General features: G+C 39.0%; 1 protein-coding gene across 1 annotated transcript in view; it reads left to right on the forward strand.

The window, feature by feature from the left end:
- Positions 1 to 295: 295 nt before the first annotated feature.
- Positions 296 to 26,613, forward strand: part of CCDC158 (coiled-coil domain containing 158) — a 31,921-nt gene continuing 5,603 nt past the window's right edge. The window contains 21 exon segments of the mRNA XM_065665178.1: positions 296 to 572; positions 3,174 to 3,210; positions 5,313 to 5,443; positions 5,812 to 6,053; positions 6,490 to 6,599; positions 6,854 to 7,181; positions 7,521 to 7,594; positions 8,227 to 8,283; positions 8,285 to 8,344; positions 8,579 to 8,693; positions 12,386 to 12,505; positions 14,006 to 14,203; positions 15,502 to 15,984; positions 16,733 to 16,922; positions 18,205 to 18,357; positions 18,806 to 18,918; positions 19,471 to 19,629; positions 20,532 to 20,624; positions 22,278 to 22,403; positions 24,418 to 24,569; positions 26,403 to 26,462. Coding sequence (XP_065521250.1) covers positions 329 to 572; positions 3,174 to 3,210; positions 5,313 to 5,443; positions 5,812 to 6,053; positions 6,490 to 6,599; positions 6,854 to 7,181; positions 7,521 to 7,594; positions 8,227 to 8,283; positions 8,285 to 8,344; positions 8,579 to 8,693; positions 12,386 to 12,505; positions 14,006 to 14,203; positions 15,502 to 15,984; positions 16,733 to 16,922; positions 18,205 to 18,357; positions 18,806 to 18,918; positions 19,471 to 19,629; positions 20,532 to 20,624; positions 22,278 to 22,403; positions 24,418 to 24,569; positions 26,403 to 26,462 — 3,245 coding nt within the window. The 5' untranslated portion in view covers positions 296 to 328.

Genomic DNA, 26,613 nt, shown 5'->3' on the forward strand with positions numbered 1-26,613 from the left:
AATGTTTGTTCTCACAGATACTCCAAAAATAGAAAAAAAGTTACTTGGGAATTACATCCTGAGTGAGTTACTCTGTCCCCAGGTTGTAATTGCTGTCTCAGGAGAGGCAGGGAGAGCTGCAGAGGCTGGAATGCGCAAGGGACCACGACTCCCACGAAACACTAGACAAAAAAAGGCACTTGCTGCTAGGAGAGGCAACTTTCCCGAGAAATCACGCCCCCAGGGCCTTGATGAGGAAAAGCTATCGAGTTTCCCATTGAAGCAGCCCTCTGAACGTCGCTTCGCAGAGAAATCAGACACTGGGAACAGCGTTCTTTGGTTCCACCTCATGCACATGATCAGCTCCAGAGGGAGGAGTTTGTTCCCACGGCTACCGAGTCGGACGAAGGGGTTAGGAGCAGGTGGCTCCCTTGGAGCTTTTGGGAGCCGGATGTGCAGCCTGCAGCACGGCAAAAGCAGGAGTGAATGCGAGATGATCAGTGCCCCCTCCCTCCCAGCCGCACAGCAAGAAGCAAGTCTCGATGAACCTTCCAAAAAACAGGAGAAACAAACCTCAGCTGTGTCAGTCAGAGGTAGGTGCAGGCTGCCTCCCAGATGAGTTTGCATGCTTTGTTAACACCCAGGGCTGCTGGAGCGCTGAAATGTGGCTTCAGGATATTGTGTAGCATATTTACCTATAAACTCCTTTGCCTCTTTTCTCTGTGGGTAGAAATAAGATACATATTTTCAGTGCTGCCTCTTTTTGTGGGGGTTGCAATAAAAAGACTTTTTTCCTCGAGCTGTTTGCCATTCTCTGCATGTGTTCTTTGCCACTGATGCACTGAAAACTGGGGTGCAGTTTAGTAAGGAGAGTGGAGACCAAAGGTCTGTTTTCATCTGGTTAATTCTTACTTTTCTTTGCTCAGTTTAAAGTAGCCCATGTAAAAGCACTTTTCGTCTTTAGGTTTGTCCTCCAGCACTGGGTGAATGGTTTTCTTCCCTTCTAAATTAGAATGGTGTGTGGTTGCTATGGAAATGTTACCTGGTTTTCTTCTTAGTTATTTAAATATATAAGCATACATGTTTGTCTCCTGAGTTTGCGCAGACTTCAGTTCTCCATCTCTCTGATAGTTTTGTTTTGGGCCCAGTTTATACACCTGTTCCTGGAAACTTGTAACGTGTTGTGTCTGGTATAAGCTGTTGGCTTTTATTCTGAATAACTTGAAAAGACAAGCAGACAGACAATTGTTGCCTGCATGTTCACTCCACGAATCAAGATCCAAAATGGGGGAGACACCCAAATCATTTTCTTTCCTGAAGTGATAGTCTCTTGACTCTACACTCAGTCTCTGACCAAGAATTGAGAATGCCTATCAGGCAGCCACTTTTGGGAATTCAAAACCATTTCATCTCTGAAGATACTGGTGTGAAAATAAATTTTTTTTAATATTGCTTTCTGAAGTGGGCTTTTGGGGAAGATGCTTTTGGCCCTCTGGCTTTTTCTCTGGCAGGAGGAAGTCTTCTCACCCCAACTTCGGTCATGGTCACCCCGCAGTATGTGATACTTTGCTGCCTAAATACCATGAAAAAGATGATGCATGCCCTCTCCTACCCCCTTATGAGAGGATTTTTGTCTCCGTTCTCAAGCGCGGCATCATTAAACCACCTATCGCCATCCAGCGGCCGTGAGGGGGTTTAACTCTGGTGCCCATCGCCTGAAGGGGGCACATGTGAGCAGCCATGGTGGGGTCAACGGGAAGGGTGAAGGGGCAGACACCGCGGCGGCTCGGCCCCGGTATCCCCGTCACAGCTTATCCGAGCCTACGGCGGGATGTAAGTGGGCGGCTCCTTTAGGATCGGCCCGCGGCCGCGGGAGGGCTGCGCCCCGGGGAGGAGACCGGAGAAGGGGCGAGGCACTTTTCCTCAGTGTGAGGGAGCGGCCCTCTCTGGGGATGGGGTGGTGGGTGCCTGCCCTCATGAGGTACAAAGCCCGTTGGAGCGGCAATGTGGAGGGTTGATAGAGGTTTAAAGGAGTTTGGAGCAGACCTGTGCAGGTGGGGGAGGCCGGTCAGGAACACTCGGGGGTCCTTCATTTCCCACCACGGAAAGGCAGGTGGCTGCATGTGACGGACATTTTGTCAGCACATGGCTGGGTCCTTACCACTGTCGCCACTGGGGGGATCCATAACTAGCCGTGTCTTCCTTTTCCTCGTGGAAAACGCAGCCGGGGAGAGGAAGTGGCAAGGCAGCCGTAGTTTAGGAAGAGTGCCTGTCGTCGTGGTAGAGCTGAACTTTCCAGGGGGAGGTTGTGTGAGGGTTGGAGGCAGTGTTTTCCCATTAAGGAAGTATTTCTGGTACTCAGAATTGGGGTCTGGAATTCCCAGAATTCTGCTTTCTCCATTATGTGTCCTTAGGAAGCACCTACGGAGGTCTTTTTCAGTCTAGTGGGTTTATTGAAGGTGTTAAATTGGCCGTGGTATGGAAACTGCTACTACAGCTACCTCTTGATTTACAACATAGTCCTATGTCTTCTAGAGGACCAGTCACCGAGGAAAATTCAAATAATGCAAATAAAACCTCATCAAATACCATCTGGCTCAAAGCTACCCCTGAGTAATAAGTTGTTTTTTTTTTTCATTTTTCCTTTTCTGCCCCTGAGGTTTACAGAGTTGTCCCCCAACACATAAATTAGTTGTGTAATTTGGGACTGTTAATAGCAATCACATTCCCAAAACTAGATATGTACTAGTCTAGACTTGCCCTAGATTTCAAGTTTTTCTTTTCTTTTGGACATACCTCCAAAAGCACATTGGTGAGGAAAAGGTCTGTTTGGCTTTAATCGGGCAGGTCGGCATAGGCAACATTTGTAGCCAAGGTCAAGGCAGATGTTTATCAAAATCTCATCTTTGGTTTCTCGTAGAAAAAATCTGTATCTGGAAACATCATAGGAAAGTGGTCATGGGTATGATTTGCCACCAATTATTGCAAAACTTAGCAGGCAAGTACTTAGAAAAGCCTGCATCTGCGTTCATTCTGCAAAGCAAAGCATAAGACTTTAAAAAGGAGAGAAACTATCTCCCTGAATATCCTTCATTCCTCCTGCGATGTTAAAATTGTATGGGAAAATTAATTTTTGTTACATAAAGTTGATTTTTAGTATGTTAGAAAATAAAGAGAAATCTCTTTCTCCACAGGTGCTGTTACAATGAGCAAGAATATCCAGGAATTAAGGTAGTACACAGATTTTAATTGTTATTAGATAAATTCCTGTACCTGCTGTTGTCATTATAGTAAACAGCACACTTACTGAAAATGGAAGCCAGAAGATTCCTAAGATGTAGTCTGTTATAATAATGTGACAGGAAAGCTGTGAACACAAAATTTAAGGCTATGGTTGCCCAAGGCACTCTGCAGTGAAGGATGAAGTACACTGCATGATGTAATTTGTGTGCAAGGGTAATAGCTGAATTTGTATCCGCAGCGGAATGAGCTCTTCACTGGCAATGGGATTTCTGCACAAAGAGCAGTATATAGTACTGCCCTTTGGAAAGAATTTGCAGGGGTCTATGATTCTCCCTACTCTTAGATTCAGATTTATTCAGCATTGGAGAAGTGATACTTGTGAAATTCAGTGATTTTTACTGTTTTGAGTGTTTGGGATTTTTTTCCCCAGAATGTAGTGATTGGATTTAGTGATTTTTGTGTACAGTTATGTATATAATATTATATGATTCTATATAATATTTGAAAGTGTCTCCCAACAAAGGATAATTAATGATTTGAAAATTAATTGCCAGCAGAGAAGAACTGGGATTGTATTTTTCTCCCCAAAGCTTTGATTTACTGATTCACTCAGACTCTGATGGATCAGGCTGAAGTGTAATCTCACCAGTGCACTCATTGCAACAGTGTCTAGTGGCAGATGTCACAAGAAAAATGGTGAGGGAAAAGAGGCATTCTTGCGTCGTACATTGCAGTGTCCGGGGAATTGGAACGTAAAGACTTACTGAATCTAAATATCTGTCCCAACTGTCAAATTTATTAGTCTTTAGTATTTGTATAGTCATTCTTTTAACCTATTTACACATTTAGGTTATACTCCACAATAACAGGGCAGTGTTGATAGAACCTCCAGCCTTGCCTCATCTTCACAGTTCCAGGGTTACAAACTCAAGATGCTTTTCCCTATGCTGTGAAGTTCTGTTTGCTTCAGTGTCTTCTGATCTTGTTTCATCAGTAATGCCACAGAAAGAAAATTAAGGTTTATCAGGATGCCTTAATACAGCTGCATAGAGGCAGCATAAGAAGTGCAGTGCACAGACATAGGGACTTACTGCATTGTGAAAAGAAGTGCTGCGTGGGCAGAAATCAACTGTGCATGTTGTAATTGGGTCATTTGTGAATGTCACAGTCCTGGTATGTACACACAAGAGTACTGATGCTCAATGACAGGGAGCTGCTCTCCTTGCTGATCTCCTTGTCTTCCTTCAACTGTAGACTTGCCAATTAAACTGTTTTTCCACAATTTCACATTCCCATTTGTCCCTCAACTATTTTTTTCTTCATGTTTCCTCTTAGTTTTCTTTTCTTTACTGCTTAGAGGTGAACTGCCAAAACTTGTCTGTTATTCTCACTTAGATGGATTTCTTTTTCTTTTGGTCGGAAAAACTCATTTTGCCTTTTTTTAACTTATCTGCCTGCTTTACTTACACACACACACACACACACACACGCACACACCCCGACTCCCCGTCAGGAGTGTAGCAAATTATCTGATGCCAGATCAAGTCCAATAAAATCAGATGGTGTGTATTGGCACAGTTTTCCTTTCTTCTGTGCTCAAGGTTTTATGCAACCAAACAGGTCTCTTGATTCTAAGTTCTCTTAGATGTGTCTTATCATGCCTGCAAATAAAGTATTTGATAGATTTCTATGGGTTTGATGGACTGTATAGTTCCAGCTTTGTCTCAGTAAGGTAGTAATTTACTGGCCAGCTAGGAGAAAAAATGTGGAAATAAAGGGAAATCCCTTTTCGGAAGGTAAACCAACTTAATTCTCTTTGATGAAATGCTGCTTTACTTCTTTGGACTTTAATAGATTATGCCTGCTAGTGGCAAAAGACCATAGTTCAATTGACTACAGTGGAGCTGCAGCAGTTGAAGATCTGTCACATGCAAACCAGGAAGGTACAGCAGTGTTGTCAAATAAATTCTCTGGTTTCACTTTTTTTTCAGTTAGTCCTGTCAGGTTTAATTTGTGATGGAGTGCAGTTGGATACTCCTCTGTATTCAGTCCTGCCTTTTCAGCAAATGTTTTTGTGTGCTTTTCTGCAGGAAGAGACTGGAAAAACAGCCAAAAGAGTCTCTGAAACTCCACAAAGAAACCACCAAATGCATGGTGGAATCAATGATACATTCTTTGAGTCATGAGGAATCTTTACCAAGTGGCGATATGCCTAGTGTGGGCAAGTATTAAATAGATTTCAGAAGATTTGGGAGTAAATTACTATAAACATTGCAGACTGTTATGTGATTTAGAAGTTCATGTTATGTATTTCAAGTTGAATCCTCTTTAGGCCCTGTGTCTTGAGCAGCTCTTGTTAGCACAAGCCCAAGGTAAAGGCAGAGCAGCTCTGAAGTGTTCTCTGAACACCCAGTTTCACACAGCCAGTGGGGGATCCGGGAATTGGCTGAATTTGTTCTACTTAGAAAAGATGATTCCTAGGTTGTACTGTTGGTAGGCACTAAGAGGCACAAACACCCAGTTGTACAGACGATGGATTATTCTCACATATGACTTTTGCTTCAGCAGTTAAATTTATCTGCCTTTCAGGTGCTGCTAGTCCATTTCTCAGCAACCAGAATCTTTTAGATTCTTCCATTCTCAGCACAGTGATGAAAAGCTCAGCCTGTTCTAGTACCACTAGCAGTCCACCCAATAATGTCTGTTCCAAATATGAAATACATACTGATTCTGAGAAAGAAAACGTGAGTGGTGCTGGCAAAGAACACATGGAAAATATTCTAGAAGAATACTCACAGAAAGGTAGAGATGCACAGAAGAGGCTGAATGAAGTGAGTTGCAGATTTGGGGCAGCTTATTGAAATATAGAAAAGCTTTTGTTTTTTTTTTTTGTCATTGCTGAGTCCTTTGACAGTTTCACCATCACTGTTTTGAGCTTCCACTTGGCTGCTGTAAATTGTACTTGGCCATCATGATTCCCACGTGCCTTTTGACAGAAATAGACATTGGGTAGTAGTGTTGGCATGATCCTTGTAACAGTGTTCCATGCATAGTCAGTCCATGACAGCACAGTGTGACTAGCAAGTTAACTAAGACATATTAAAAAAACCCTTAATTCCCATACCCTTGCTGCTCTCAGCCTCTTTTTTTTTTTTTTTTTTTTTTTTTTTGGGGGGGGTGGTGGGGTGGGTGGGTGGGGTGAGGTGTGGCAGGGGTTATTTAATATTTTGGTTGGTTTAGCATCCTTGGGGTTTTTTCCTCCTTTAGACTACTGAGCTACATGAGCAACAGAAAAGCAATGTAAGGTTGATCATTGCTGATTTGAAGACCAAACTGATGGAAGTGCAATTGGAAAGAGATGCGCTTCAGGATGCTAGGTATGAAGGCCAGGACAGATGTGTTGTGAGGAGTGTATATATGGGCTTTGAGAGGCACACCACATCTCCTAAATGAGAAGCTTGCCCTCAGGAATGACAACGATGAGATTGTGGCACCTTGGTTTAGAAAATGGCTTACTATGTAGCTGTAAGAAAAATGGCAGTTGATCAGCGTAAGTATTATACCTGTTATTCAGGATAAAAATCTATGTTGTGAATTCTGTTTTCTGAATTATTTCCTTTTCCCAATTCAGACAAAAGGAATCCCAGAGCCAAGAGAATATCAAAATACAGCTAAAAACTGCTATTCAAAAACTGGAAGCTGCCAGCCACCTGCAGGAGGAAATGCTAAGGGAGGCTGACAGCCAAACTGAACATCTGGAAAAGATGGTCCACAGCCATGAGGAAGTACTTCTGGAACTCCATAGCATCCTCATGGACTACGAAGACAGCACAGGCAGGAAACTTTGTGACCATGAGAATGTTACTAGCCGACACATGCACAGCCTGAGCACAGGACTTGCTGACTTACTGCAAGATTTAGACTCAGATGTGTCATACCTCAAAGAAAAGGTTGCCCTGGTATGTGAAGAAAGTTACACTTTTCCTTCCAAGGCATTTATGTTCTGTATTTTTAGAAGGTATTTTTGATAACTCTGTGACCTCCCATCTAAAGCGGCTGAAGGAAATGGTTATGGTATAAAGGCATACAGATGCTACTTTGCAGTTAAGATGGCAGGTGCTGGTTTGCCAGCCTTTTACAGTACCCTGAACTTGAGGTTGGGTTTATTGCCAGAATTTAACCATGTGTAACTGGTTTCACAGTTTAAGGTGGCAGAAAAGGAAGGAAATTACACTTTGAAATCTACAGTTTCAAGTACCTCTTCTGTAAGCATTAGCATTGTCATCTATTTGCAATAGGTAGAAGAAGAACTTGAGTCACTGAAAAAAGATTCACAAACCCCAAAGCAACTGCTTCAGCAACACCAAAATAGGTACCTGTTCTCCATTTATTTATTAATATAACATAAATAGATGTTTTTTCACATGTTCCACAGATAGTTCTTTTCTGATGACGATGATATTGGGGGGTGGGGGAATTGACTGGATGGGCAGCAAGCAATGTTTTGGAGGACTTAATAATTGTTCCACTCCAGATGTTTCTTTGCTCTTGACTTTCTGTTGCTTTTTCCTTCCATGCTGACAATTTCCTGTTTTATTCACTGCATCAAAACCTACTATTTTGAAAGAATCGCTACACCTTAATTTTCCAGGTGTGATTGGCTGCTTAGGTGGACTTCTAGAATTTGTTGGGAGACTAGTTCCACCATTGAAAGAAAAGATTGAAAGCAATCACTTTAGTACTTGTATCAACTTCTTCTCATTAATTTCACTAAGAGCTTTATCCTTCCCTCTTCAAGAAGTCCTAATTTCCCCAGCTATCCACCTGAATTATATGGTAACCTGTTCAAAATAAAAGGGTCAGTAACTCAATACATAACATTTCATTCACAATAGAACATCAAAATGGTTAAATTTCTGAATACTGGAAAATATCATGTTTTCAGTGCAGAAGTTACTACTTGCCAAGACTAAAATTGTAACCAGTATTTTCTTTTTGAAACAGGATTGAGCAACTAGTAAGTGAGCATTAACAGGAGGTGGCAGCACTGACTGATAAAGCACAATGCACATAGCTGTGCAAATAGTGTGGAAAGCCAGATGGAGATAATTCAGAATGTTTTGTGATTATAGTATAGAAAATGTTAAGAGTAACCTTAACTTTAGAGAAAGTTTATGCTGCTTGTATACTCTGCTCTCTGCCCTGCACTTTTTTTATGTGATCCCACTGTGAGTGATAATCCTACTGCAAAGCAGTGAGTTTCAGTGGTCATAATGATTGCAGTGAAAACCACAAGATGTTTCATACTTCCATGGTTCTTACAGTTTCTAATTTCTCTACCTAAAAATTTTCTTAGAGAACAAACAAGAAATCAGAATTCAGTGCGTGCACATCAAGTTAGTCACTTCGAATCTACAGTTTCTCAGCTGCATTCTGAATTACAAGAAGCTAAGAGGATATATGAAGACAAGGTGTGTATGGATTTCTGTGTTAGCATTAGTGCCAATGAAACTGTATATGCCTGAATGTTCCAGTTATATAAGAAAAGTATTTTTGTAAGGGCTTGCTTCAGAAAAACTGTGGACAATAAGATAAATTACATCATCCTTGACTTGATTTGTTTGTGTTAGTTTTAAGAACACGTTATCTTTCTTTTTAGCACAAAATATCTCTGCAAAACTCACTGAACAAAATAGTTTTGCTGAGTGTATTGAGAGCATACCATAATGATGCTTTCTGGAGATAAATAAAAATATTTTGCGCTGCAAACATCACTTGTACATGGAGGACAAGAATGTTGTTGTACTGTACCGCAAGAAAATATGTCAGCAAAAAAAGCAGTAAAAATAACTTCTTATTTATGTTGCACTGCCCAGAAAAATGTTTTCATAACTTTTTGTCTTGGTAAGTGGAAGGATGGGAGGACATTGAGATTACAGCAGTGTTTGACAAGCATTCAGGTGCCCGCAGATGCCCCATTTGTGAGTTAAGAATCTTTAAAAATTATTGAAATCCAAAGGCTTCTATTGAAATCCAAAGGCTTCATACCAACAGGATACAATACAGGCGAAAAAAAAAAAGGGTCTGGGCAGCACCTGTGTATTCAAACTATTTCTTAATCCCATTAGAAAACATTAATCTTGACTTTTTTTTTTTACCCTGCTGCTCCCTGAAGCCCAACTCCTTTCCAGGTTGTACAGCATGGAGTTACTGCCAAAAAATAGAGAGAATTTCTTACAGTTACACAAAAAATCTCTGCCATGTCTTGAACTGCAGCATTTTGTATCCCATTTCTATATCACACCCACTGCATCTTTTAATTATTTCACTGCTTTTGTTTCCAGTTTTATAAACAATTTGAATATCTTTAAATTCCTTCTTATTTGTGATGAAAGATAATTCATGTTTTCTTTAGAAAATTATCTGAAAACCGTTACTGTCCACTCTCTTTAAAAATCAGTGGAGCTGATCCATGCAGAAATGCTTGATGGATCCAAATCCATCTTAGATTACAAGTCATGAGGATTTAGGCATCCTTCTCCAACATACTGTTGAAAAGGGAAAGTTCAGGTCACAGGAGTTCCATGAAGTTTGGCAGAGCTCATGGTCTCTGATCCAAAAAGGTCTGAGAATGGAATGGCAGGGATGTGCAGGTCAAGCCAGTAAAGCAATGGGGTGTGTGTGTACTTGCAGTATAAAACAGCAGGAAGGACATGGTGGTATATCATTTCCGTAGGTTTCCGCTTCTGTCAATCCCATTGATTGACATGTATTAAAACTCACATCAGTCAGTTCCAAAAGTAAGTTTTTACAGCATCATAACTGACCTGTAGGGAATTTCCAAATAAATATCCATTATTGTATCTCATCCTCCAGGAGGGTACAGTATATGGTATGTTTTCATGTTGGCTTTACCTGAATTCTTTTGATTGAAATCATGCAGCACACAGCATAAGGTCGTATCAGATTTATAGCTCTAACTATAGTGTATACTCCATAGGCGTGTTCCCTTACAGAATGCTTACCTTGTAACAGATGTAAAATTGGAAACTGGGAATCAATTTAAGTCTATTTTTCACAGTCTACCAACTCCAGAAAATGTTTGGGTTGTATATCTATGAAAGAATATGCTACTTTATCCAATAAAAACTGCTTTTCAAAAGGAAGTGTAATAAACTGAATTGCTAAGGGAGACTTTAGTGAGAGACAAGTTGATAGCTGGAGATAATTTGATCTTAGGCTGTTATGTGGAGTCATTCCTTGGAAGATGTGAGAGAGAATCTAAATAAAGGTTTTATAAATGTATGTCTTGCTTTTAGAACATGGCTTCCTCCAGGGCTTCTCTGGTGAGGTAAAAACCTTAGCAACTAAAATTTTCAAGAGAGTAGGTGAAAACTAAAGCCAAAGATGAAGTTAAGCATCAGTTTCAGTATGAGGAATGACTGAGCTGATTAGGACTCTTCAGCCTGGAAAACAGATGTTACATAAATGAGGTTTGCAAGATCAGAACCAGTGTGAAAAGGATGATTGAGAATGAAAGGATGAAAAGGGTGACATCTCATGGTCTCTTCCAGCATAAAATCTTGGGATCTTTAAAAGCAAGGTTTAAAAAATCAGAAAACTGTGTTGGTTCATGCAACAGGCAGTAGACATGGGGAAGGTCCTGCCAAAGTACATTGAAGTTGCAGCAGCTTGCAGAATTGGGCAGGGCTAAGAGTAATGCTCCATCCCTGCCGGTGTTCAAGACCAGGTTGGACAGAGCCCTGGGTGACATGGTTTAGTGTGAGGTGTCCCTGCCCATGGCAGGGGGGGTTGGAACTAGATGATCTTCAGGTCCTTTCCAGCCCTAACTATGATTCTATGATTCTATGGTATAAGTTGTTGATACGAGACAGTTTCAGCAGTCAGAAAAATGTGGTACTTTAGTGGACATAAATCTAAATATGTAAGTGATCTGTTTGCATATGCTACATAAAACCTGCTGTTAGACCTCAGTGTGTCTGACGAACTTCACTATATCATTAAACACAGGGCAAATGTGGCTGAATATATGCTTGGGACGAACTTCTCCCTAAATTAACTTAATTGTATAGGAAAGGCCCTATGTGAGACGAGCTCTTTCTGTCACTGTCAGAGAAAGCACTGTTGATAATGTTGTTCACAGTTGTTGAGCTCTGTAGAGGGTGCACTTCAGGTTTAAATTTTCTGCGAAAATATGGAGTAGTTGTGTAAGGAGGGATTCAGTGAGGAAGTAACCTGGGATTTACTGAGATTTCTCCTAGTGGAGGGCTCCACAAGATGAGAGGAACCCCTTTCAGAAAGGACCTAAGCCCATTACAGGAAGAAGAGGCCCTCAAAATGTCCTTCTGCTATTTAGCCATTGGAGCTTCAGGAGGAGAACCAGTCCAGTTCAGGGGAAGAAAAACTTCATAAGAAGATCTTCAGAACTTTCCCTTGACAACATCTTTTCATTATGATGTGCCCAACCTCCATTTGGTGAAAGGCCTGAGGTTTTGGCGCTAACCCTGCATAAATGGTCCATTAGTAATTAAAAAGAATTATGTCTTCATTATAATCAGATGCATGAAAGAGAAGGGCAAAAGAGGAAGGAAAGAGATGAATGGTTTTGTCACAAGCTGAAGAAACATTTTTAAGGAAGTAGAAAGGAAATGCCCAGCTTTTGATGGTAGCCAAAAGAGAGATTGCAGATCCTGAAGTGCTTGTTAGAAGAGTGGTGTAGGAGATTTCATGTATTCTTATTGAATGATTCCATATAGATTGTGTTTTAGTCATACTTGTATTATGTTGGCTTTTCTAACTTGTAGTATTACAAATCAAGCAAGGAGCTTGAACTTTTTTTCTCAAGTGGCTGTTTTCCTGTTCCATTTAATGTTTACAGTGCAGGTAAGGAATTAAAGAGCTGTGGATCAGGGTGGAAGCCAGTTCATTCTCAGGAACCTCAGTTAGCTCTGCAATGAAATTGATGTTAATCGCTGAAAAACAACACAGTTCTGAATACACCTAGGGAGTAACTGCTGAGCTAAAAGATGATGTTTGGTCTTCTTTTGAGTAGAACCTAGAAGGACAGTAGAAAAAATCCAATGTAGTATTTAAAATAGAGTATGTTAAGGTAATTATTAATGAATATTTTTCTTTATTCTAGGTCAAAGATCTTGAGAAGCAGTTGCACCTAGCTCATTCTGAGGTGGCAGAAGCTCAGACAGAACAGGATCAAAGCAGCCAAGAATCTGGATATCCAAATAACGAGACTCATCAGTTACTGGTAAAAACGAGTGATCGTATAGAAAAGAATCTTGCTTTCTAAAAGCTTCTCTCTACTGATGGTGTTGAGATTTACTCATTGCTTGTTTATGAAGTGCAGCAGCCCCCTTATAATTAAGTATGAGCAGTATTTTTTATTTTTTTTATGAGGATTATTTAGAAAATTGAATTAGCCATCAAGAAAATTTCCCAAGGGCCTTTGCCATTAGTTATGCAGGCCATTCTGTATTAAGATTAACTTTGTCAAAAACACAAAACCTTTGAATCTTATGCAAATCATATTAAAGATCCTGAGCCACCTTCACTTTAACCTCACAGTTTAGGTCCCTCTGTTCAAGAACCTTGATCCCTTAACACTTTTTTGCAAGACATATCTGGGATTTTCCTAATAGCACTAAACATTCCTTTGTAATTGATTAAGAATATTCACAAATTGAACATGCAGTATAAAAAAACTTTGCCACATAGGGTTGATTTCACCACAACTGACTTCATATACTATAATTAGCCTTGCTTTTCTTCTTACACAAGATTATTCCTTAATGACTGAATTTTGGGATATTAGTTCATGTGGTTTCATTAGGTTTGTTTGCCTAGTTATTGTCACAGTGCTCTGAAAGAGATGTTGAAATAATTTCATTCCACACTGAATTCTGCTACTCAAGGGTATGCTAGTGTAAATCTTTTCCTGGCTGGAAAACAGACTGGAGACAGAAAAATCGTTCTATAATTGTGGGTTAGGAAACTCCTTTTAGGATTCCATTTATTTCTGTCTTCAGCTCTTGTTTTTATTCTGCCATTCTCTGCGCTTCCCAGTTGGTTTTCTACTTCCACTTTTACAATATGCAGATGGTTACAACAGCAAAAGTTATGACTAGCAGAAATGCCTACTGATAATTCAGTTTGTGCGCATTTTAGATTTATATTTTCAAAATGAATCGCTCTGAAATGTCAGGATTTTTTAATAATACTTACATTCTAAATTATCATTTATAATTTCAATTATGGACTGTTACATCTGAGGTAGAAGAGATTTAAGCTATGGGGAACATGTGGCAAGTTGCTTCATGAGATGTAATGAGCAATTCTTATTAGTGGTAAAGATGGATATTTATCAAGAGCAGCCTTCCTTGGAATGCAGTGTGCTTCATTGTTTTTCATTTGATACAGACACAACACAAACTTTTTTTAATTTTGTAGCTTACACTGATTTTGGAATAGATATAAGTGACATGAAAGACTTCAGTGCTGAGGTGTTACATGCTTCAAAATAACTATAGCAGCAGTATATGAAGTTGAAACTTACTGCTTTGTTGGAAGAAAACATGTAAGAGGTGTCAGACTAGTTTAGCCAATATTCCTGTCTTCTGCTAAGTGTAAATCCATACAGTAGTCCCTATTCAGTTATCAAATTGTGTAATTGAATGTTGCTGATGTTAAGAGAAAGAAGAAAAAAATCCTAAATGTGATTAAAGAGGGAGGTGACTTTAATTTCTTGTAGCTTGAACTTCATAAAAAAGAGATAGAACTAAGTCTAGAAAAAGAGCAGAACAAGCAAATCTGGGATCAGAACACAGACAGCAGCATCAGCATTGACCATCTGAGGAGACAACTAGACAACAAAACCAAGCAACTGCAGTGTATGGAAAACATAGCAAAGGAAATGGGGACTGAATGTCAGAGACAAATGGAGTACCAGGTTGGTGAGCAGCTGCAATGTAATAGTATTCAGGATAGAAAGAGTGCCAAGTAGGGACTTTACTTCAGGTAGAAGCATTATAACTGGTTACTATGGGATGGGGGGCCTCTGGGGCTAACATGGCAAAATTTTGCTTCCAAAGATGCAGATACATGACACTCAAAACCTGCATTTTTTCTCCATTTTTTTTTCCCTTTTCTGACCTGTCCAGCCCTCACTTCGCATTACTTATAAAGATGTAGAACCATTATTTAAATTTTGATTTTTGACATGCAAGGCTTAGGAGGAGGTGAATGTTCTGCTGATCATGTGCTTGATTTTGACTATAAACCTCTGAAACAACCTTGTGTAAATTTCTAGAAAGTTTGATGTTCGCAGATGTAACAAACAAACTATTGAAGGTAGTATTTTCTGTAAGAATAATTGGTAAATGAAAGGCCTTCATAATGCTTTCATTTATGTAGTGCTTAATGAAAGCATAATGAAGTTTATGTTTATAAACCTAAGCTGAATGCAGTGCTATGTCAGAAAGAATTAATTCTGACGAAGTAGATTCCTAGACACTGACTTGTAGTACTTCTTTCTTCAAGAGTACTTCTTCAAGTACTTCTCTTTTTTCAAGACTTCAGCCCCTCAGAAATGAGCTGTAATTAGGTATCCCTCTTTGCATTATGGGTAAAGATCAAGCTAATTACTTTGTATTTCGACCAAACCACAGGCTTGTGGTACCTCACATAGCCTTCTACATTTTCTCAATCCATTGTTTTTCCTTTAAAATCCTCCCACCAGGAAGTTTATTCTTTTCTCCTGTTCCTATTTTGTACAATTAGCATATCCTGAGTCAACAGTACTTGATGCTTTAAATGATGCACATTGCTGCCTGCAGGAATAAAATCAGTATAAATTATTCACGTACATACTTTTTTTCCACCCAACTTACAGTGCTGTCAGTTGAGTTCTAACACTTAAAGTTCTTTTGCCTCAGCTGCGCTAAATTGCCTACTAACATTGCAGGTTTGTGGTTTTGTTGGTTTTGGTTTTTTCCCATCAGTTTAACCTTTTCCTTTTTCTATAATAAACCCCCAATATTCTAAGCAATACTTTACTTATTAAGATGGGGAAAGGAAAGAAAACAAGAAGAATCACATAGTCATTATAGACTAGATCATGCTGACCTAATTTTCTTGTAAAGCCCAGATGTTTTAAGGTGAACGCTAGAAAAACAGAAATGTGACAGAAAGTTTTAAAGGTAGAAATAAATGTTTCTCTTGGTTGATCTTTATATTTCTGTTATTCAGATGGCTGCAATTAAGGAAAAAAATAAAAGCATTGGAAGAATCTCCTCTTTGACTGTCCAACTGGAGTCAACCAAGGAAACGCTCCGTAAAGTTAAAGAAGATCTTACAGCCAAACAGATCGATTTGGAGATTGCTGAGAAAACAGTGTCAAATCTGACAGCCTGTCTGCGGGAGAAAGAGAGAGCGCTTGAGGTTACCAGTGAGGAAATTGGGAAGCTGCATTCACAATTTAGCAGTAGGATGCAGGAGTTCCAGCATCTCAAGAATGAAGAGGACTGTTTACATTATGTGCAGTCAGAGTGTGAAACACTGAAACTGCAGATATCAGAGAAGGAAAGGATTATTGAGATCTTCCAAAAGCAAATTGATAACATGACCCAAATTGTGGGCCAGCACAGTCGAGCTGCTGGAGCAATAGAAGTTGAGAAATCCCAGCTTATAAAAGAAATAGATGACTGGAAACTCAAAGCAGAAGAACTTAAGGTGTGCAAACAATGCTTTATTTAAGTCTTTGTAATACAGTAAATATTTTCTGTTTTTAAATGTTTGTCTTAATACTGTGGTTTTAACGCAGATCAGACAATGCACCTTGAATCCTAGCAGCAATAAAAGAGTTAGTGGGCAGAGAGAATATTACCACCAAAAATGAATAATTCACTGGTAAAAAGCAGTTGTCAAAAGGCTTCTGAAAGCTGGAATATAACATGCTGTCCTCAGTGGTACAGTTGTCCCCACCAGTAACAGAACCAGAAATACAAAGTGCAAAGTGTTACTGAAAAATAATACAGAGGAAGCACTCAGAATTCCAAACTGAAGACACTATTTAGAACTGCTTATTACTCTGACAAGAATTACAGGATAGGGCAGTCTTATGTAGGTCAGTATCTTCAGAATAAATTCACTCCAGATGGGGAATCTCATTCTCTTCTGGGAGAGTTAGGGGTGAATATGGAGGTGCTGCTAGTAAAGGATGGAAATAATTTTCATATAATATACCTGCTAAGATTAAATATGCTGTAAACCATCAGATCAGATTCTGTTGCACCCTTTTTGCCTGGATTAGCAATTTTCACAGAACTAATCTGTCCACTTTACTCTAATTTTCTTTCTTGCCCCAAACTCTTCACTGACAACCAAGTTTTAAAGTAATGATGATGTCTGCACATCTTCATGCTTATTTTATATAATTATGTGTATTGCATATAGTTAACATTGTCTTTTATGTAAGTAGATTGCAAAGGATGAGAAAGAAACCAGAATACATGAAATGGAAGCCAGACTGAGTAAACTGGAACTGGAGAAGGTTAAACTGGTTAACACCTGCAATGAGAGGCTCCATGCACTTAACGATACGAAACTGGAAAAAGACCGGCTAATGAATGAACTTGAAGCCAGTCGGGGTGAGCTAGCTGGCCTTGCAGGTAGGGAGCCTCAACTTGGCTCAGCTCTGATAGCCGCTAAATTGGGCTGGTGTTAAAAATAAAAGAGCAGCTTGCTTGCTGAATCCAAATATGGCTGCTGGTACAGCAGAAGGTTCCCTGCCAGCAAGGGGTGGTCAGGTCACTTCAGAGAGCTATGTCGTGATTTGGGATTCTGGCACACAATGGTGGGAGTACAATCTTTATGCAGTCTCTCACTACCCTGAACAAAAGTACTTAAACTGCCTGGCTCTGGAGACTGAAGAAGGAGACATAGTAAATCACAGAAGATACTTGACTGCTTTTTACTGAGTGTTATTAAAGAGCACTAGAGGATCCTATTAACAGGCTGTGGTCAAATTACAGTGGAACTTTGTTTCTGTTTTGTTGTAGCTTTGCTACAGTGTTGTTTAGAAATTTTTATGTTGTAACTCCACTGTTTTCAGAAGTAATGTGAGGGAAAGCAAATCAAGATAATATAAAAAAAAAATCAAAAGTAAGGTCTGGAACTAAGCGAACCACCAAAATTCAGGGGGATCCTCAGCTAAATCTGCACTGCAGCCAGTCAGATGATACTGTTCACATGTTTTGCTCTAGACACCCCTCTACTCTCGTAAAATTCCCATTGGGAACATGGATGTCCTCACTTCTAAACTTACTAAGTTTTGTAAGAATTAAACAGAGCCTGTGTGTCTGCCTTTAACTTTGTACAGTACTATCAGGGTGAATGAGCTTTAAGAAAGGCTTATTGGAGTGAATGACCACAGAGAAATTAAGGCCAAGCTGTTGACAGAGTCTGAGCTCACAGCTGACTAGCTTGTAATGGTGTGGATGACATAAGAGTTGCAGAGAAATAAGAGGAGCAGAGCTGAGAAGCAGAGTTACATGGGAATGTTTGACAAATTAGATCAGTTCAGCCCTTGGTTATAAGTATGGCTGGAGAAAAGAATGACCAGGGTAAAATGCTGTCTCTCACCAATACCCTTAACTTTCACAGTGTGCAGTTGGGTCTAGCAGCAGAATTCAGAAACATGGGTTTATACCACTTACTTGAGCTGTTGCTTTTGTGAGCAACCAAAGAACACATTTGTTACTGGTGAAATAGAAGCTTTTGATGACATGCAGGACAATGAATTGCTAGTTGTGCGTTTGTTAGTTATTTGCTTTATGCCTTAGCTATCTGCATGTCTCATACTCCTTTTAAGAAAGTAGGTGAGAGATCAGTAATCTTGGCTAGAAGAATGAAAATTTTTTGTCACTATAATTTCAATCTTGCTCTCACCAGAGGGATTTGAAGATTTTAAGAGGTACTACCAGGATAAAATCAAGGAGATGGAAAATACAGCAAACAGACTGAAAACGCAGTTGAAATCTGCCCAAGCTGAATTGGAACAGACCAGGACTGCTCTAAAGGCTATGGAAGGATATGATGGCAATGGTAATTATGGATTGAACTTCCCCAGAATCACATACATTTATATTTTTAATGAGGGGATTTTTCTAAGTATTGATCCCTCAATAGATACTATGATAATATTGCAGATGTTTTGTGAAATAAATAATCAGTACTGCAGATAACAGCATACTTTTATTTAACCTTTTACTACATACTGTAAAACTTAAATGAGAAGTTGAGTTTCCTTGGGTGATCTTTATGCCCATTTCCAGGGAATGCTCTCTTTTCATCTTGTGAGTGTGATGGGTCTGGTGCCACTACCATGGACAAACTCTAGCTAATGCTAATGGGTGGTTTGCACACATAAGTGACTATGGAATCCTGGTTCGACTTACTTATTCTAACATATTACTGGTAACCAACTTCCAGAGTCTTTTGACAGAATACTTAATCAATGTTGTTCATTGAGAATGAACTTTGTCTTTTATAGCTATGAAAGTTGCAGTGGGAATGCAGAAGCAGATCACAGTCAAGAGAGGACAGATGGATGTGTTACAGAGCAAGATTAAATTCTTGGAAGAAGCAATGACAAATGCAGCTAAGGTCAGAGGAGCTCCCTGTAAAAGTATTTAACTGTATTTAGAGAAATTTCTATTTAGAGAAATGCATGGTCCAAAGCACAATTGTCCCAAGAAGGACCAAAGAGAATTTTACTTGGTGTAATGATCACCTTCCCTGTCCTCCCCCTAACATATATGAGAGAATATCTCCACTACATAAATAAGCCTTCTGTATAAAGACAGGTTTTAATTTATAGTTATTCTCTGTGAAAGAACAGTACTAGTTTCAGTAAGAAGCAGGCTCTTACATATCCATTCTTTTACAAAATGTCAGCTAATGCATTTTGTATCCTTCTGAATGGATCTAAAATCTGAGATGTTAATCTCATTGTGACCAGTCTGATTGTACTTTTCTTTATAAGAACTATCTTCTTGCTGCAGAAACCTCATCTTTCTGTAAAATGCAATAGCTAAGCTTCTGAAAGGGTTGATTCAGATCTGTCAAAGAGAAAAAAATAATGCAGAAAACAAATACATATAATGTAGATAGTTACAAATTTTTTACTCATACTTTTTATCCTCATCTTAAATTCAGGAGAAGCATTACCTCAGAGAAAAAAATTGTAAACTAGGTCAAGAACTGAGCTATATTACAGCAGAAAACACCAGGATTGCTGGGGAACTGGAGATCCTGAGATCACAAGACAAACTTCTAAAAGAAAAAATATCCAAGATGGAGGCAGCCCTTGATAAGGTAATTTAAGGGGCTTTGAGTGAGACCTTCCTTTACAGTGATTTAGGAAGAGAATGTCTGACCTCTTACCTAGGTTGTATTTAAGTATGTCCTATTCACAGGTACTGTAAGATTCTTACCTGAAGAAAGATCTGTAGTTAAGACTGTCTTTTGGGTTTTTTTAACGGTAACAGTCTTCTGTTTTCATTAAGAGAATTCTTGATTTACTCCTTACTATTTTAGGAAAATTAAAGCTGCAGGGAATTTAAAGCAGATTAGGCTGACCTTCTGGACCTGGCTCTGGCTTTTTGGCACAAAGAAACTCTTATGTGGAAAGAGGGACAATTATTCAGTATAACAGGGGCTCCACTGAAATCAAGCATTGGCACACCCAGGCTCAGCACACTTCTTCGTGCTCCTTCTCTCTCTTTTTGCGCTTTGGCCTAGAGCTTCCACTCTTCTTTCTATCCTGATAAGCCCTCAGTGAAAAATAGCTCCATAATTAGATTTTTTCATACCTTTTCAGGGTAAACTTGTAAAGAAGAAAGAGTATATAACAAGAAGACAGGTCAACAAAGTTATCAGCCACCCATTTTAAAACCTTGAGTTCTGCCACACTAGCACAGTTGAATTTTCTAATCCCAGAGGTGTTCAGTAGGTCTAGGACTGTCCCTGAAGGGATTAGCTCCCTCCTGTGATATCATGGTGTGCATATTATGACTACTAGGATCATGTCACAGGTGAGTTGCTTTTGTAAATCTCTCAAGAAAGGCATCTGGTCATATTGCAGTATATCTATACTGATAGCAGTAGATAAATACAGCATCTCTCTTTGTACCTTGTTTCTTTATCAGAAAGAAAATAGAAGACTGTAATCCACAGAAAGTTAGCAAAATTAATGCCTCTTTTTTCCTCTCTTACAGGCATCACTGCAATTTGCAGAATGTCAGTGCATAATCCAGTGTCAGGAACAAGAAGCAATGCGCTTCAGATTGCAGCATACTTTAGATGTAAAAGTAAGTATGTTACTGAGAAGTATGGGTATAAATTTAGATGCATTTGCTTTCTGTCCTGACTTCATGCTTACCTCTATTTATTGCCAAGTACTCTAAAAAGCCTGTGTTCTGAAACCTCTTTTTGCATGTTCTCCATCAGGGACTGTAGCAATAAGACAAGGGGTAATGGGTTTAAACTTACACAGGGGAAGTTCAGGTTAGATATAAGGAAGAAGTTCTTTACTGTGAGGGTGGTGAGGCACTGGAACAGGTTGCCCAAAGTGGTAAATGTTCCATCCCTGGCAGCACTCAAGACCAGTTTGGACAGAGCCTTGGGCGATGTGGTCTAGAGTGAGGTGTCCCTGACCATGGCAGGGGATTTGGAGCTGGATGATCTTAAGGTCCTTTCCAACCCAAACCATTCTGTGATTCTGTGATTCTATGATTGTTGCACAAGTAATGTCCATAATTTCAGTTACTTTGAAGTGCTATGTACAGTAAGGGCTATAAAAAAAATCAATAGCTACAGGAATACTGGATCATATGCTTCAGCTCCTGGGCTTTGGTTTCAGTGACACTTCATCATTTTCTTGCAGCCTTAGGCAAATAAAAGCAAGAAATGTTAATGGCATTATGATGGAAAATGAATTGTAGAGGTCTGAAGGGATGTCTTTTATTAGTGTGAACTGTTACAGCTAGAAAGCACTAACAATCTTTGGGGCACCCACATCTTTCTTCAGGCCTGAAGTAAAACCAGCAACCTTAAAGCTACATAAAGTCTGGAAACAAGGACTCTGAGAATCTGATTTTGCTAATTAAGTTAGGCAGCACCAAAGAAAATCATGTTTAAGAAGCCAGGAGAGATGTTAGCAGGGAGAAAGAAAATACAGTCATGAGACATCTGGGACAGAAAAAGGAAAACTTGTAATTGACATCTGTCAAGCTATAGAGCAGTAGTGAAAGATGGGGTATAGGGAAAATCATGCAGTAATGAAAAGCCAGTATCTCTCTCATAGAGCCTAGAACTTTTATTGCCCAATAGATTCAGTCCAATCTCTACCTTTACTAATGAGTTTAATAGAGAATATTATTTACCTTTGCCTTACTTGTAACCATAGACTATTAAGGCTGCAATGAAAGTACTGCTATAAATGAATGGTACACTTGGAATAGAATTACTGTTAATTTTAGTGACCCACCCCAATTGCTAGTTTTGAGTGAGAAACAAAATATTACTTTTAAAATACCACTCTACATCAGAGTGATATCTACATCAGTGATCCAGTAAGTACTTCATATGAACAATGGCAAAGGCGGGAAATCTCTTACTCAAATGAAAGAAATTCTCATGCAAGTGGGAAAAAAGAGGTACAGGAAATGTGAGACAGTTTAATTTTGTAATGGCCCTGAGATCTCCTCCATTTGAATGGTTTCAGAGCGTACGTTAAAATTCTGACAAGAAATGAAACTGCCGCTCCTGCACCTGATACAGTCACTAGAAGGTGTATGTCTGAGCACACCTAATATACACTAAGAAGTGTTTGAGAAATGAGTGGTGCATATTATAAGGTATTTGGCTAAGAGATGCCCTGCTACAGAGGGTATGATGTCTATACCCATTTATTCTGCTTAGCTGTACTTGCTTATTCTGCCTGGCTCATGTTTTTTCCACAGGAGCTGCAGGGCCGAGGCTACTTGGCACCTTTCCCTTCAGGCAAGCTGCGGCACATAGTGCCCCTTTCCCACCTGCACTCAGCTGTCATGCCACCTTCCCTGAATCTGGCCAGCTGTGTCACTCAAGTGAGTACCTGTCTCAAAATGGGAGACATCACAGGAAATGGGAATGTTCCAAAGAGTAAAAATAATGTGGGATTGATAAATGAGAGAGCATCCAGTAGGACTGTCCAAGAGTGAATTCTTAACACCAAAGATGAAAAAATTTTCTGTAGCTTCTTGTATGCTAGGGCCTCTCAGATTTTCTTTCTTTTTATATGTAAAAAACAACCAGACAATAAAAAAATCTATGGATTGTAATAGGAGTTTATCTTACCTCTATCACCAATGACATTTATAATCTGTTAAAATTGAAGGTACTGATCTGTAAGCAGTTTGATCTTCACGGGGGGGTTTTTTGGGGTTTTGTTGTTTTGGGGTTTTTTTTGCTAGTACTCTACTTGCTGTATATCCCTTACATTTGGCAGTGAAAATAGACTGGTACATAATTTCTGATAAATTTCATCATCTGATCCACCTGTAGTAGCTTTACTTAAATCTTTCTCCAAGCTGGCTTTCACTATGACCAATTTTATTCTAAAAGACATATCACTGTCCTTCCTTTCTTTTCTTTTTGTACATCTTTAGGTGCTAGTGTTCTGTTTTTTCATTACAGAATACATCAACTCAAATCTCTCATGCAAAAATAGAATCTTTTAGTATTTTCTGTGTAGATTTTATCTCATTCTCCAAAAGGGACCTGATGTATCTCCCATAGAAATTGGTAGAGGTTTTTTCATTAATTTTTACCTCAAAATCTGTAGGAGATTACAAGCTACTGCAGATCTTTTTCAATAATATTTTCTGTTTTACTTTCTAATGTGGTGACAAACATTTACATCAAGGAACAAAGGAGAGTTAAGTCTGTAAACTCCCTGCAGTATCAGGTACTCCCCTTCTCTTTACTTTAATTGATGTATACTTCTGATGATAAAGTAGGATTTTTAATGTAGTACCATGGCAACAACCTAACAGGTCATAAGAGAACTTGATTCAAGGTCTACTTGAATCTTCTTGGTTCCTGCATGGTTAGTTATTGTACAAAATGAAGCAGCTCTGTCATGTGAGACAGAGACCCTACCTGATCAATAGCCTGGTTTCTTAGCCAGAGTTTGGGAAAGATGGATTTGGTCTAAGTATCGCATTGACCGGTTATGAAGCTGAGGACTTGTTCTCCATAGAAGCTCTGCTGAAACTACTGTGTTCCCATTGGAAGTAACTTTTTCTTTTTCAATAAAAACATGCTAGCAAAATGTTTCTAGCCAGTTCCATCCACAGATGAAGCATAACTCAGTAGGAGCAGTGCTTTGAACATAAGAAGTGCTTGAGTAGTCTGAAGAATCTAGATCTTTCTGTCAAGAGAGGATTCTTTGAACCAGGCCTTTGCCTCGAGTCCCAGTTAGTAAAATGAGAATAATATTGCACTTCATCTCAGAGCATAGCTGTGACAATGAAGTGGTTTATATTTGCAGACAGCTCAGCTGTGATAGAAATGAGTGCCTAGACAACACCATGATACAACTAGTATTTCAGTCTTCAGAGCTGTGTTTGTGTACTGGACAGTAGTACCTGGGGTCACAGGTCAGAAAGGAGCAAACAGATTTGTCACATAAACAATGATTACTGGTGCTGCGTATTGAAAAAGGTAATGGTTGTAGAGGGGTGGGGGGAAAACTTTCATAATGAAAGGCTTATTCTAATGTTTTTGACCTTGAAACAGTAGTCATAACCTTTTTACAACATTTATTGAAAATGCAGATGTTAGCCATATCCTTCCTCAGTTGTATTTAGTTGCTTTACACATTGCTGTCAGATAACTTCCAGATAAAAGTGCAGTCATATTTGGAGAGTATTTTGACAGTTTTCCCATAATCAAGTCTAGTCTCCAACACTTCTGAACTAAAATGACAAAAAATCTGCCTTGTTTCTAACTGTGAAGACAAGAGTAGAGGGCGGGAAATACGTGACTTTGGATGAGTATAGGAAGGAACTGAAAAAGAGAGTACCTTTATAAATACTTTGTAACTGAAATTTATTTCAGATGTCTTCCAAGCCATACATTTTTAAGGATGAACCATTGCAAGATCTAAAGAGGATTCTTCAAGAATTAACAAGCTCAGGCAATGATATTCCCTCTGTGGATCTTGGCAAGGATGGCCACAATGGTGGGAGAAAATCACCTTTAGCAGCCATGTAAGAGTATTACTTCTGTTGCATGCTGTGTACTTGTCTTGCCTTTAACTGGGATCTGGCTATTTGTGTGCCGCAGGAGCAAACCTTTTTGCAAGAAAATAAGGTTTACAAGTTAGCTTGAGTTAACCTGAAAGCTTCCAAAAATTCTGTTGTTTTCAAGGTTCCTCAGATGCTGTAGGTGGTAGTGTAATAGAAGGTTACTACACCATTTGCCTTTATTTGTTGCTTTTTGATGTTTCTGCTTTTGTTTTCATGTAGAACTCTCTTAGTCCTTTGCCTTGTGAAAATATCCTTCCTCTCCTTGTTGTAGCAGCTAATTACTAAACAACTGATAATGGCCTGAAGTTGAGAAATCAATACAGCTCAAATTCTAATGTTTCTAAGCCAGAACATAAAGATACTACATAAAGGAAAATATAAGTAATGGACTTCAATTAGAATCATATTTATTTAAACCATGACACTTCTCCCATCATACACACTGTTGGAACAAAATTATATTGGTCAATATCCTATGTATTCCAGGTTCGATGCTGTGTTTGGTGCTGTGTTCTACTGAAGACTAGAATTTCCTTGTAGATCAAAACTCTGAGATAGCTTAGTGAAGTAATGATGTGTTAAGATTCATTGGTCAGGCTTGTGTCCATAATCTCCAAAGCTTGTGGTTTTATATACTACAGAATGGATGTTAAACAAGTGGGAAGGATTACCAAAAGGCATTCATCACCTTGGCATTTTCTGGAAAAAAAAATAAATTGTGGTGACATCCACAAGACATTGCTGAAGTCTGTAGAAGTTAAGAAGCTTCCTTTTAAATAGATACTTTATTAATTAAATAGAGGACCTTTACAAAAGGATACACAAGTGGTATACGGAAAGCTGGAACAATGTGCTTCTAGGTAGCTTTAGCAGAGACAAGATTTTGTAGATTGTCTCCTATGAAAATTGAGATGAAGCTCATTTACTACTTTTTTTCTCCTGTTCACAGTGCCTTAGTTAAAAGTTGTAGTGTATCCAAAATTACAATATCAGAATATAAGATGGCAAATACCAGATGCCATTTGCTGTAAAATCTTACTTGATTTATTTTTTTTTTTGTCTATTCCAAAGCTGAGGTTGTCACAAAAAGCCTGACATAGAGCAAGAAGTCTTAGTATGATAAACAAAGATAGCACTTTGTGTGCTTCAAGCGTGCTTAGCAGACGTGGTGTAGATAGAGATGGAATAGCAGAGCTGCTGGTGGAAATGGAGCAGTTCTACAAAAGGTCAACGTTAAATTCAGCAAGATTTTACTTCTTTGGAACACTACCAAGTGTCTCTCAATGCTCAAATTAGTCTAGCTATTTGGGTTTTTTAAATTAATTATCCATTTCCATTCTCTTACCAAATACCACTGTACTCTAAAAATTTACAGTGCCTGAGGAAAGACATAGGTCCAAACCTGTAAGAGGCAAGAGTTTATGTTATGGTGAAATATGGGCTAAATAGAGGCTGGTCTGAAGAAGCTAATTAAAAGCATTGTGTGAGTAACCAGAAGGGAGACTGCAGTGGCACTAGTTGTCTAAAGCAGTTATTGGTTTTTTTTTCCATCTTTATGACTGTGAATCTAGTAATTTCTTTCCCAGAGAAATAGTTTAAATTCCCTCTAACACTAATAGACTTATTTTAGTGGACTCATATAACAATTTTATGATGTCTTTTCTTCAGTATTACAATGTGGCTGCCATTGTACTCTGCTTAAGAAACAAGCTTATCTTCTAAAAATGTGAATGTAGTGATCCTACTGGCATGGCCTTTGCTGGGTTTTTGACAGTGATGTGTGTTTCTCTACAGGGAGACTGCATCTAAAGACTCTGCTACTGAAAACAGCATGGAAAAGGATACTTGTGGATGGTGAGAAGTGCTTTCACTCAGCTGAGTAACCTACTTCTTAAAATACTCATTTAAGAACAAGTTCCTAAGGCTTCTTTAATACAGCGTCACCCCTGAGCTTGTTTATGTTGGTTTATTCATAATGGTAAGGCTTCCTGGGAATTACAAAACA

This window comes from Lathamus discolor, chromosome 1 (assembly GCF_037157495.1).
Source record: "Lathamus discolor isolate bLatDis1 chromosome 1, bLatDis1.hap1, whole genome shotgun sequence".
NCBI classification, from domain to species: Eukaryota; Metazoa; Chordata; class Aves; order Psittaciformes; family Psittacidae; genus Lathamus; species Lathamus discolor.